At 47.6% G+C, this 13,570-nt stretch overlaps 1 protein-coding gene across 2 annotated transcripts in view; it reads left to right on the forward strand.

The window, feature by feature from the left end:
- PARN (poly(A)-specific ribonuclease) overlaps positions 1-13,570 on the forward strand; it is a 338,956-nt gene that overhangs the window by 137,363 nt on the left and 188,023 nt on the right. For both annotated transcript variants that reach the window (XM_063934320.1, XM_063934319.1), the window contains exon 16: positions 11,926-12,001. In XM_063934320.1, coding sequence (XP_063790390.1) covers positions 11,926-12,001 — 76 coding nt within the window. The remainder of the gene's footprint in view (positions 1-11,925; positions 12,002-13,570) is intronic.

Here is a 13,570-nt window from a genome sequence, read left to right on the forward strand (position 1 = left end):
ATTGGAATTCGAGACGTTTCCCCCTCGCCGGTTCCTGAAGTCTGCTTTACCAACCTCTCCCCCCGACAGGGAGGCGGTATTGGAAGCCATTCACAAGCTGTATTCCCAGCAGGTGATAATCAAGGTACCCCTCCTACAACAGGGAAAGGGGTATTATTCCACGCTGTTTGTGGTACCGAAGCCGGACGGCTCGGTGAGACCCATTTTAAATCTGAAATCCTTGAACACTTACATAAAAAGGTTCAAGTTCAAGATGGAGTCACTCAGAGCAGTGATAGCGAACCTGGAAGAAGGGGACTATATGGTCTCTGGACATCAAGGATGCTTACCTCCATGTCCCAATTTGCCCTTCTCACCAAGGGTACCTCAGGTTGTGGTACAGAACTGCCACTATCAGTTTCAGACGCTGCCGTTTGGATTGTCCACGGCACCCCGGGTCTTTACCAAGGTAATGGCCGAAATGATGATTCTTCTTCGAAGAAAAGGCGTCTTAATTATCCCTTACTTGGACGATCTCCTGATAAGGGCAAGGTCCAGAGAACAGTTAGAGGTCGGAGTAGCACTATCTCAAGTAGTACTACGACAGCACGGATGGATTCTAAATATTCCAAAATCGCAGCTGATTCCGACGACACGTCTGCTGTTCCTAGGGATGATTCTGGACACAGTACAGAAAAAGGTGTTTCTCCCGGAGGAGAAAGCCAAGGAGTTATCCGATCTAGTCAGGAACCTCCTAAGACCAGGCCAAGTGTCAGTACATCAATGCACAAGGGTCCTGGGAAAGATGGTGGCTTCTTACGAAGCGATTCCATTCGGCAGATTCCACGCAAGAACTTTTCAGTGGGATCTGCTGGACAAATGGTCCGGATCGCATCTTCAAATGCATCAGCGGATAACCCTGTCTCCAAGGACAAGGGTGTCTCTCCTGTGGTGGTTACAGAGTGCTCATCTCCTAGAGGGCCGCAGATTCGGCATTCAGGATTGGGTCCTGGTGACCACGGATGCCAGCCTGAGAGGCTGGGGAGCAGTCACACAGGGAAGAAATTTCCAGGGCTTGTGGTCAAGCATGGAAACGTCACTTCACATAAATATCCTGGAACTAAGGGCCATTTACAATGCCCTAAGTCAGGCAAGACCTCTGCTTCAGGGTCAGCCGGTGTTGATCCAGTCGGACAACATCACGGCAGTCGCCCACGTAAACCGACAAGGCGGCACGAGAAGCAGGAGGGCAATGATGGAAGTGGCAAGGATTCTTCGCTGGGCGGAGACTCATGTGATAGCACTGTCAGCAGTGTTCATTCCGGGAGTGGACAACTGGGAAGCAGACTTCCTCAGCAGACACGATCTTCACCCGGGGGAGTGGGGACTTCACCCAGAAGCTTCCACATGATTGTGAACCGTTGGGAAAAACCAAAGGTGGACATGATGGCGTCCCGCCTCAACAAAAAACTGGACAGATATTGCGCCAGGTCAAGGGACCCTCAGGCAATAGCTGTGGACGCTCTGGTAACACCGTGGGTGTACCAGTCAGTGTATGTGTTCCCTCCTCTTCCTCTCATACCCAAGGTACTGAGAATCATAAGAAGGAGAGGAGTAAAGACTATACTCGTGGCTCCGGATTGGCCAAGAAGGACTTGGTACCCGGAAATTCAAGAGATGCTCACGGAAGACCCGTGGCCTCTACCTCTAAGAAAGGACCTGCTCCAGCAGGGACCATGTCTGTTCCAAGACTTACCGCGGCTGCGTTTGACGGCATGGCGGTTGAACGCCGGATCCTGAAGGAAAAAGGCATTCCGGATGAAGTCATCCCTACCCTGATCAAAGCCAGGAAGGATGTAACCATACAACATTATCACCGTATTTGGCGTAAATATGTTGCGTGGTGCGAGGCCAGGAAGGCCCCTACAGAGGAATTTCAACTGGGTCGTTTCCTGCATTTCCTGCAAACAGGACTGTCTATGGGCCTCAAATTAGGGTCCATTAAGGTTCAAATTTCGGCCCTGTCAATATTCTTCCAAAAAGAACTGGCTTCTGTTCCTGAAGTTCAGACGTTTGTCAAGGGAGTACTGCATATACAGCCTCCTTTTGTGCCTCCAGTGGCACCTTGGGATCTCAATGTAGTTTTGGGATTCCTAAAATCACATTGGTTTGAACCACTCACCACTGTGGACTTAAAATATCTCACATGGAAAGTGGTAATGCTGTTAGCCCTGGCTTCAGCCAGGCGTGTCTCAGAATTGACGGCTTTATCCTATAAAAGCCCTTACCTAATTTTTCATACGGACAGGGCAGAATTGAGGACTCGTCCTCAATTTCTCCCTAAGGTGGTTTCAGCATTTCACTTAAACCAGCCTATTGTGGTGCCTGCGGCTACTAGGGACTTGGAGGATTCCAAGTTGCTGGACGTAGTCAGGGCCCTGAAAATATGTTTCCAGGACGGCTGGAGTCAGGAAATCTGATTCGCTGTTTATCCTGTATGCACCCAACAAGCTGGGTGCTCCTGCTTCTAAGCAGACGATTGCTCGTTGGATTTGTAGTACAATTAAGCTTGCACATTCTGTGGCAGGCCTGCCACAGCCAAAATCTGTAAAAGCCCATTCCACCCGGAAAGTGGGCTCATCTTGGGCGGCTGCCCGAGGGGTCTCGGCTTTACAACTTTGCCGAGCAGCTACTTGGTCAGGGGCAAACACGTTTGCTAAATTCTACAAATTTGATACCCTGGCTGAGGAGGACCTGGAGTTCTCTCATTCGGTGCTGCAGAGTCATCCGCACTCTCCCGCCCGTTTGGGAGCTTTGGTATAATCCCCATGGTCCTTTCGGAGTCCCCAGCATCCACTAGGACGTGAGAGAAAATAAGAATTTACTTACCGATAATTCTATTTCTCATAGTCCGTAGTGGATGCTGGGCGCCCATCCCAAGTGCGGATTGTCTGCATTACTTGTACATAGTTATTGTTACAAAAATCGGGTTATTGTTGTTGTGAGCCATCTTTTCAGAGGCTCCTTCTGTTATCATGCTGTTAACTGGGTTCAGATCACAAGTTGTACGGTGTGATTGGTGTGGCTGGTATGAGTCTTACCCGGGATTCAAAATCCTTCCTTATTGTGTACGCTCGTCCGGGCACAGTATCCTAACTGAGGCTTGGAGGAGGGTCATAGGGGGAGGAGCCAGTGCCCACCAGCTAGTCCTAAAGCTTTTAATTTGTGCCCAGTCTCCTGCGGAGCCGCTATTCCCCATGGTCCTTTCGGAGTCCCCAGCATCCACTACGGACTATGAGAAATAGAATTATCGGTAGGTAAATTCTTATTTCTCTGACGTCCTAAGTGGATGCTGGGGACTCCGTCAGGACCATGGGGATTAGCGGCTCCGCAGGAGACAGGGCACAAAACTAAAGCTTTAGGATCAGGTGGTGTGTACTGGCTCCTCCCCCCATGACCCTCCTCCAAGCCTCAGTTAGGTTTTTGTGCCCGTCCGAGCAGGGTGCAATCTAGGTGGCTCTCTTAAGGAGCTGCTTAGAAAAAGTTTTTAGGTTTATTATTTTCAGTGAGTCCTGCTGGCAACAGGCTCACTGCATCGAGGGACTTAGGGGAGAGAAGTTCAACTCACCTGCGTGCAGGATGGATTGGCTTCTTAGGCTACTGGACACCATTAGCTCCAGAGGGAGTCGGAACACAGGTCTCACCCTGGGGTTCATCCCGGAGCCGCGCCGCCGACCCCCCTTGCAGATGCTGAAGATTGAAGGTCCAGAAACCGGCGGCAGAAGGCTCTTCAGTCTTCTTGAAGGTAGCGCACAGCACTGCAGCTGTGCGCCATTGTTTGTCACACACTTCTCACCAACGGTCACGGAGGGTGCAGGGCGCTGCTGGGGGCGCCCTGGGCAGCAATGTAAATACCTTTTATGGCTAAAAAAATACATCACATATAGCCCTTGAGGCTATATGGATGTATTTAACCCCTGCCAGATATTACAAACTACGGGAGAAAAGCCCGCCGGAATAGGGGGCGGGGCTTATTCTCCTCAGCACACAGCGCCATTTTCCTGCTCAGCTCCGCTGTGAGGAAGGCTCCCAGGACTCTCCCCTGCACTGCACTACAGAAACAGGGTAAAACAGAGAGGGGGGGCACTTTTTATGGCGATATTTTATATATTTAAGCTGCTATAAGGATACAACACTTATATAAGGTTGTTCCCATATATATTATAGCGCTTGGGTGTGTGCTGGCAAACTCTCCCTCTGTCTCCCCAAAGGGCTAGTGGGGTCCTGTCTTCGATAAGAGCATTCCCTGTGTGTCTGCTGTGTGTCGGTACGTGTGTGTCGACATGTATGAGGACGATGTTGGTGTGGAGGCAGAGCAATTGCCGGTAATGGTGATGTCACCCCCCAGGGAGTCGACACCGGAATGGATGGCTTTGTTTATGGAATTACGTGATAATGTCAGCACATTACAAAAATCAGTTGACGACATGAGACGGCCGGAAAACCAGTTGGTACCTGCCCAGGCGTCTCAGACACCGTCAGGGGCTGTAAAACGCCCTTTACCTCAGTCGGTCGACACAGACCCAGACACGGACACTGAATCTAGTGTCGACGGTGAAGAAACAAACGTATTTTCAAGTAGAGCCACACGTTATATGATCACGGCAATGAAGGAGGCTTTGCATATCTCTGATACTGCAAGTACCACAAAAAGGGGTATTATGTGGGGGGTGAAAAAACTACCTGTAGTTTTTCCTGAATCAGAGGAATTGAATGATGTATGTGATGAAGCGTGGGTTAACCCAGATAGAAAAGTGCTAATTTCAAAAAAGTTATTGGCATTATACCCTTTCCCGCCAGAGGTTAGGGCGCGCTGGGAAACACCCCCTAGGGTGGATAAGGCGCTCACACGCTTATCAAAACAAGTGGCGTTACCGTCTCCTGATACGGCCGCCCTCAAGGATCCAGCTGATAGGAGGCTGGAAACTACCCTAAAGAGTATATACACACATACTGGTGTTATACTGCGACCAGCCATCGCCTCAGCCTGGATGTGCAGTGCTGGGGTGGTCTGGTCGGATTCCCTGACTGAAAATATTGATACCCTGGATAGGGACAGTATTTTATTGACTATAGAGCAATTAAAGGATGCTTTTCTTTATATGCGAGATGCTCAGAGGGATATTTGCACTCTGGCATCGAGAGTAAGTGCGATGTCCATATCTGCCAGAAGAAGTTTATGGACGCGACAGTGGTCAGGTGATGCGGATTCCAAACGACATATGGAAGTATTGCCGTATAAAGGGGAAGAATTATTTGGCGTAGGTCTATCGGATCTGGTGGCCACGGCAACTGCCGGAAAATCCACCTTTTTACCTCAGACCCCCTCCCAACAGAAAAAGACACCGTCTTTTCAGCCTCAGTCCTTTCGGTCCTATAAGAACAAGAGGGCAAAAGGACAGTCATATCTGCCCCGGGGCAGAGGAAGGGGTAAGAGAGGGCAGCAAGCAGCCCCTGCCCAGGAACAGAAGCCCTCCCAGGGTTCTGCAAAGCCCTCAGCATGACGCTGGGGCTGTACAAGCGGACTCAGGAGCGGTGGGGGGTCGACTCAGGAATTTCAGCGCACAGTGGGCTTGCTCACAGGTGGACCCTTGGATCCTGCAGGTAGTATCTCAGGGTTACAGGTTGGAATTCGAGAAGTCTCCCCCTCGCCGGTTCCTAAAGTCTGCTTTGCCAACGTCTCCCTCAGACAGGGCGACGGTATTGGAAGCCATTCACAAGCTGTTTTCTCAGCAGGTGATAGTCAAGGTACCCCTCCTACAACAGGGAAAGGGGTATTACTCCACGCTATTTGTGGTACCGAAGCCGGACGGCTCGGTAAGACCTATTCTAAATCTGAAATCTTTGAACCTGTACATACAAAAATTCAAGTTCAAGATGGAATCACTCAGAGCAGTGATAGCGAATCTGGAAGAAGGGGACTTTATGGTGTCCCTGGACATAAAGGATGCTTACCTGCATGTCCCAATTTGCCCTTCACATCAAGGGTACCTCAGGTTTGTGGTGCAAAACTGTCATTATCAGTTTCAGACGCTGCCGTTTGGATTGTCCACGGCACCTCGGGTCTTTACCAAGGTAATGGCCGAAATGATGATTCTTCTGCGAAGAAGAGGCGTATTAATTATCCCTTACTTGGACGATCTCCTGATAAGGGCAAGGTCCAGAGAACAGCTGGAGGACGGAGTAGCACTAACCCAAGTAGTGCTGCAACAACACGGGTGGATTCTGAATTTTCCAAAATCTCAGTTGACCCCGACAACACGTCTGCTGTTCCTGGGAATGATTCTGGACACGGTTCAGAAAAAGGTGTTTCTTCCGGAGGAGAAAGCCAAGGAGTTATCCGAACTTGTCAGGAACCTCCTAAAACCAGGAAAAGTGTCTGTGCATCAATGCACAAGAGTCCTGGGAAAGATGGTGGCTTCTTACGAAGCAATTCCATTCGGCAGATTCCACGCACAAACTTTTCAGTGGGATCTGCTGGACAAATGGTCCGGATCGCATCTGCAGATGCATCAGCGGATAACCTTATCGCCACGGACAAGGGTGTCTCTTCTGTGGTGGTTGCAGAGTGCTCATCTGTTTGAGGGCCGCAGATTCGGCATACAGGACTGGGTCCTGGTGACCACGGATGCCAGTCTGAGAGGCTGGGGAGCGGTCACACAGGGAAGAAACTTCCAGGGAGTATGGTCAAGCCTGGAGATGTCTCTTCATATAAATATACTGGAGCTAAGAGCAATTTACAATGCTCTAAGCCTGGCAAAACCCCTGCTTCAGGGTCAGCCGGTGTTGATCCAGTCGGACAACATCACGGCAGTCGCCCACGTAAACAGACAGGGCGGCACAAGAAGCAGGAGAGCAATGGCAGAAGCTGCAAGGATCCTTCGCTGGGCGGAAGATCATGTGATAGCACTGTCAGCAGTGTTCATTCCGGGAGTAGACAACTGGGAAGCAGACTTCCTCAGCAGACACGATCTACACCCGGGAGAGTGGGGACTTCATCCAGAAGTCTTCCACATGATTGTGAACCGTTGGGAAAAACAAAAGGTGGATATGATGGCGTCTCGCCTCAACAAAAAACTGGACAGGTATTGCGCCAGGTCAAGGGACCCTCAGGCAATAGCTGTGGACGCTCTGGTAACACCGTGGGTGTACCAGTCAGTGTATGTGTTTCCTCCTCTGCCTCTCATACCCAAAGTACTGAGAATTATACGGCAAAGGGGAGTAAGAACGATACTCGTGGCTCCGGATTGGCCAAGAAGAACTTGGTACCCGGAACTTCAGGAGATGCTCACGGAAAATCCGTGGCCTCTACCTCTAAGACGGGACCTGATTCAGCAGGGACCGTGTCTATTCCAAGACTTACCGCGGCTGCGTTTGACGGCATGGCGGTTGAACGCCGAATTCTAAAGGAAAAAGGCATTCCAGAAGAGGTCATTCCTACACTGGTTAAAGCCAGGAAGGAGGTGACTGCACAACATTATCACCGCATTTGGAGAAAATATGTTGCGTGGTGTGAGGCCAGGAAGGCCCCCACGGAGGAATTTCAACTGGGTCGATTCCTACATTTCCTGCAAACAGGATTGTCTATGGGCCTCAAATTGGGGTCCATTAAGGTTCAAATTTCGGCCCTGTCGATTTTCTTCCAGAAAGAATTGGCTTCAGTTCCTGAAGTCCAGACTTTTGTAAAAGGAGTACTACATATACAGCCCCCGGTTGTGCCCCCAGTGGCTCCGTGGGACCTGAATGTAGTTTTGGATTTTCTCAAATCCCATTGGTTTGAGCCACTCAAATCGGTGGATTTGAAATATCTTACATGGAAAGTAACCATGCTACTGGCCCTGGCTTCAGCCAGGAGAGTATCAGAATTGGCGGCTTTATCGTATAAGAGCCCATATCTGATTTTCCATTCGGACAGGGCAGAACTGCGGACGCGTCCTCAGTTTCTGCCTAAGGTGGTTTCAGCGTTTTACCTGAACCAGCCTATTGTGGTGCCTGCGGCTACTAGCGATTTGGAAGATTCCAAGTTGCTGGACGTTGTCAGGGCATTGAAAATATACATTTCAAGGACGGATGGAGTCAGAAAATCTGATTCGCTGTTTATACTGTATGCACCCAACAAGCTGGGTGCTCCTGCTTCTAAGCAGACGATTGCTCGTTGGATTTGTAGCACAATTCAACTTGCACATTCTGTGGCAGGCCTGCCACAGCCTAAATCTGTCAAGGCCCATTCCACAAGGAAGGTGGGCTTATCCTGGGCGGCTGCCCAAGGGGTCTCGGCATTACAACTCTGCCGAGCAGCTACGTGGTCGGGGGAGAACACGTTTGTAAAATTCTACAAATTTGATACCCTGGCTAAAGAGGACCTGGAGTTCTCTCATTCGGTGCTGCAGAGTCATCCGCACTCTCCCGCCCATTTGGGAGCTTTGGTATAATCCCCATGGTCCTGACGGAGTCCCCAGCATCCACTTAGGACGTCAGAGAAAATAAGATTTTACTTACCGATAAATCTATTTCTCGTAGTCCGTAGTGGATGCTGGGCGCCCATCCCAAGTGCGGATTGTCTGCAATACTTGTACATAGTTATTGTTACAAAAAAATCGGGTTGTTATTTGTTGTGAGCCATCTGTTCAGAGGCTCCTACGTTTGTCATACTGTTAACTGGGTTTAGATCACAAGTTATACGGTGTGATTGGTGTGGCTGGTATGAGTCTTACCCGGGATTCAATATCCTTCCTTATTGTGTACGCTCGTCCGGGCACAGTATCCTAACTGAGGCTTGGAGGAGGGTCATGGGGGGAGGAGCCAGTACACACCACCTGATCCTAAAGCTTTAGTTTTGTGCCCTGTCTCCTGCGGAGCCGCTAATCCCCATGGTCCTGACTGAGTCCCCAGCATCCACTACGGACTACGAGAAATAGATTTATCGGTAAGTAAAATCTTATTTTTATAATACTCCAGTTCGGCCATTCTCGCATAAAGAAACAACTTTTCTGGTGTTCTAGTTCAAAAGTTACCATATCTCTCCAAAAGGAACGGCACTCAGAGTTTCTTTGAATCACAAAAATGCTGTACTGAGCATAGAAATAAGTTGAACGTTTTTCAGGGACACAGCCCCTTCCAGCATTTTTGTGATTCAAAGAGACTGAGTGCCGTTCCTTTTGTAGACAGATATAGATATCTATCTCTTGGCACTCATTTAGCGATCAATTGTTATGTTGCTGCATAGTTTCAAAACTCCATGACTAGAAGTACTCACTTTAAATTATTCCAGTGGTCTGTGGCAGCATCCTGACAGCGGTTTCAACCAAACTCAGTTGGCCCCCTGAGGAAAACCAACCGAGTTTGGTTGAAATGGCCATCGATTGCTGCCACAGACTAGATGAATTTTTGGGACAATAAATCTGCTTAAACATGAGTGGTAGTTGATTTTTGTGGATTTTTTATTTATTTTTTTGTTGTAGTGCGTGGTTATCTCATATCTATGGGATACAGTCAAAATGCTGGCGGTTGGGATCCCGGCGTTCAGGAGACACCCTGGAATCCCGACAGCCGGCATTTTGCTGGCAGACGGCATACCGACATCCGTCCCTAATTCCCACTTTGTGGGTCCACACCACCAACTGAGTGGGAATAGAACCTGTGGCAATCGAAGCCCGCCAACAGGCCCGCTGTGTGGCGAGCCCTCAAGAGCATTAATTGCCCGTATTTTGGCAGACTGGATGCCGCTGTCTGTGTATTGACTGCCGGCATCCCATTGACGTTATACCAGACCTCTATATATAAAACCTGTCTGAAAATTGATCTTTATTTTGAGAATAGTTTTAATCGGTATGAGCCGTTCTGTGTGTGTAATGTGGAATAGATGCTCACTTTATTGGATGGCTGAAATGTAATGATTTGTCCAGTAGGTAGAGCTGTGGCTGCTCAGTCAGCTGCCTGTTACTTAATTATTCTTCAATACAGAGCACACCACTGCTATGTTATTGGGCTTATTTGTGTCCGATATTTCCAAAAGTAAAGAATCTTTTTAGGGGTAAAGACAGTAACTGTTCCATTTGATGGTCTTGGTCTTCAAGCAACACAATAGTTTTGTTAAAGGTATGAAATGCCTTTAGCGCTTAACCATTCTGAGGTTTCATCCAAGATAAGTAAATGTGATGACCTTTTACAAAGAACCTGGTTTCAATCTGTTTGCACTTTCATTTTTGTGTGAAGATTTGTTTGTGTGTGGGGTTTTTTTTTTTTTATTCAAAAGAATTTTTTCTTCAGGGTCCATGGTCTCCACAGGGTTAATCCTTAAGCTTGGGGTATGATCTGGTGGAGACCAGGACTGGCACCGAACAAAGCTTTGTAAGCTGCACAGGATGCACTGGGGTCCTCTCCCTTCATGCCCCGCACCCATGCTCAGGCACTTCAGGTTTTTTTTCTGTGTCTGCATTGATCTGATCACACTGCAGAGGGGCTGCACATTCTTACTTTTTAAATGTCAAATATTTCTTTCTTTTTTCTTTTGAGCAATCAGCTTCTGGCAGTCCAAAAGGAAGCCAGCACTGATGCTCCAACACCCCCACTGGGCTGTGCCACCACAACTGTATGTGTGATTTTGGCGGGACCCCTAGTGATACAGCTTCACTACCAGTGGTACCCAGGACTGTAACCGGAACACTGGGTGACGGGTAAGGTGGGACCTGCATATTGCGCAGTCCATTTACCGTTGGTCTGGGTATAGGACCAGAGACGATGAGGTGCTCCCAGACCATTAAGTGTTCTTGCAGCCACACATCTCACAGGCATACTCACAGGCTGATATTCCTGTTCCAATTACAGTGACGACCCATTCTACTCTTTCTGTGGGTCCTTCGTGGGCAGCACGCCGTGGAGCGTCTGAACAATTCTGCAAGGCTGCTACATAGTCATCTGCCACACGTTTCTTAGCTTTCGTTGCCTTTGATATGTTTTGACTTTCGGGAGGAAAATTTTGGCCACCACGTCCTCCTTTCAGCTTAGGAGCTTTCCCTCCCTAGAACTGTTTTGGGACATCCCAAGGTTAAGGATTAACCCTGTGGAGACCATGGACCCCGAAGAAGAAAGTTATGGTAAAACTTACCACCTTTAACTTTTTTTTTTTTCTTTTCCCCCTTCTTCGAGGTCCATGGGATCCACAGGGCACCCATCCTGGCACACCACGCTTCAATGGGTTTCCTTTGCGGTCACTAGTTCCCTTCTCTTTTCTCCGAGAGTGTTCTTTTTCTGTGTACCTCTCTCTCCATTTTCCTGCTCCTGCTTTGGGCTTTTTAACTAAAACTGAAGTGCCCAAGCATGGGAGCGGGATATGAATGGAGAGGACCCCAGTGCATCCTGGAAGGCAGTTCTGGTCTCCACCAGATCATACCCCAAGGTTAAGGATTAACCCTGTGGATCCCATGGACCTCGATGACAGCGTTAACGAAGTTAAGTTATACCATAATACATAATGTTTTTTTTTTTTTTTTCTATCAATATCTTTATTTTACTTGGTGTACGCTTGAGTGTGATAGTTCATGAGAACACAGACTGGATGTTTAATGTTTTTAATGTAAAATAAAAAATGCCCATTATAAAGACCGGAGATGTAAAACGCCTGTCTATCTTTATTTGTAAGAGAACATAAATATAGTATTATTCAGAATGCAATTTCATAACGGCAAGATGGGTCACATGACAGGCAGACCATAAACCACTGCAACATTAGTCATTAAAATGAATGTTTAATATTCATTGTAATTTAGCTTGTTAATATATTTTCCCGACACAAGGTGGCAGTAGTGTGGGCCTAGTTTACAGATTTGCTGTAATGTTGAGCAATGTACATCTGGTATTAATTGTTCCTTTTTTATATGCTCCTAGGAAATTATTTATAACACATCCCTTGCTGAACTGGAAAAGAGATTAAAAGAGGCTCCTTTCAAACCTCCTAAAGACGGTAAGAATTCAAGAAACAGTTGGCTTCTGTCAACTATCTATTAAAAAATGTAATTGTCCTGTGTTAAGCTAATGGCACATCTAATAACGGAGCTCTGTGAGATTATGAAAAAGCATTAAGGATGTTTATGGGATATAAGCTTTGGTCTCACAATAAAGGATCTTCTTAAATGTTTTAGCAAAATTGAACTGCAAATACACAACATTTTGTTGCTTGCGTCCGGTGGCAGGCAGTCATCCGTGCAGCAACTTTCCAATTCTCTAGTTTGATCCTTTTTTTTTTTTATATATATAATCTTCCTTTCACTGACCCTTTCATTTACTTTGTCTGCGACCCAGCTAAGCTGACATTAGCGATAAGGGCGCCGTGTGCTGGTTTCTCTACATGTGTCTCTCCTGAAGGGCTCTTTGTGGGTTAATTGTGCTGTTAACTACTTTCTGTGTGTATGTCCTTCTGCTGCAAGGATGTCAGAGGGCAAGGAGTGTTACATGTAAGACAGTGTTCCTGGTAGCATCTAGTTTACCTTCGTGGAGAGGACCTTTCCCATAACCCGCTGGGTCCATGTCACTATCTATTTGGAATAGTAAAGTGTGGCGATCGTAGTGAGCCCGCGAGGGTCCAATGCTGCATAGAAAAAAAAAAATTACCCCAAACGAACGGAGAACGAAGAAAACATTTAGGTGCTGTAAGGGCGGAATTTCTCTCCTGCCCTCTCATTTGTTACTTCCAGGTCCTGAGCACGAAAGTAACTTAGACACAACCCAGTGTTCCTCCTCTCCTGGGGGTTCACTAGTGTGTACTCGGTGTAGTGTCCCTTCTCAGACAAAGGAAGCAGAGCCAGCGTGGCTGGACTCCATTAGGGGGATGATTTCCACCATCTTTACTAAATTATCCCGAAATGAGAAAGAGACGCAATACTTAGTCTATGACTGAGTTTATGTAAAAGGACTCTGTACTCAGACCAGCGTCTGAGTACTCTACCGTTTGTTCATAAAAATGTACTTTAGCCGAGATCCTGCTTTCTGACTCTGATCAAGAAGGGTTAGAAATGGAGGAAGGTGAGGTGGACATGGCGGTAGGTAAGTGTACTCTGTCGCAGGGAGTTGAAGCGCTCATAGACTCTTTCAGGGAAGTCCTCAATATTCCTGACATGGTGATTGAGGAGAGTGAGGAATCTTACTTTAATATACAGAAAAAATCCTCAGCTACTTTTCCTGTGTCAAAAGAACTAAATACCTGGTTTGAACAACCGTGGGTTAATCCAGAAAAAAAGTTTCAGATCCCTAAGCGGTTACTGTCAACTTTTCCCTTTTCCCCTGAGGATAAGAAAAAATGGGAAAATCCACCGATTGTGGATACATCAGTCTCCAGGCTGTCACATAAAATTTTTTACCTGTTCCTGGTGCAGCCTCCCTAAAGGACACAGCTGATCGTAAGATTGAGACTACCCTCAAATCTTTGTATACAGCTGCAGGGGTGGCTCAGAGACCCACTATAGCATGTGGATGGATTGCAAAAGCCATTACAAAGTGGTCTGATAATGGGCCTAATTCAGATCTGATCGCAGCA

The sequence above is a fragment of the Pseudophryne corroboree genome, chromosome 7 (genome assembly GCF_028390025.1).
Source record: "Pseudophryne corroboree isolate aPseCor3 chromosome 7, aPseCor3.hap2, whole genome shotgun sequence".
NCBI classification, from domain to species: Eukaryota; Metazoa; Chordata; class Amphibia; order Anura; family Myobatrachidae; genus Pseudophryne; species Pseudophryne corroboree.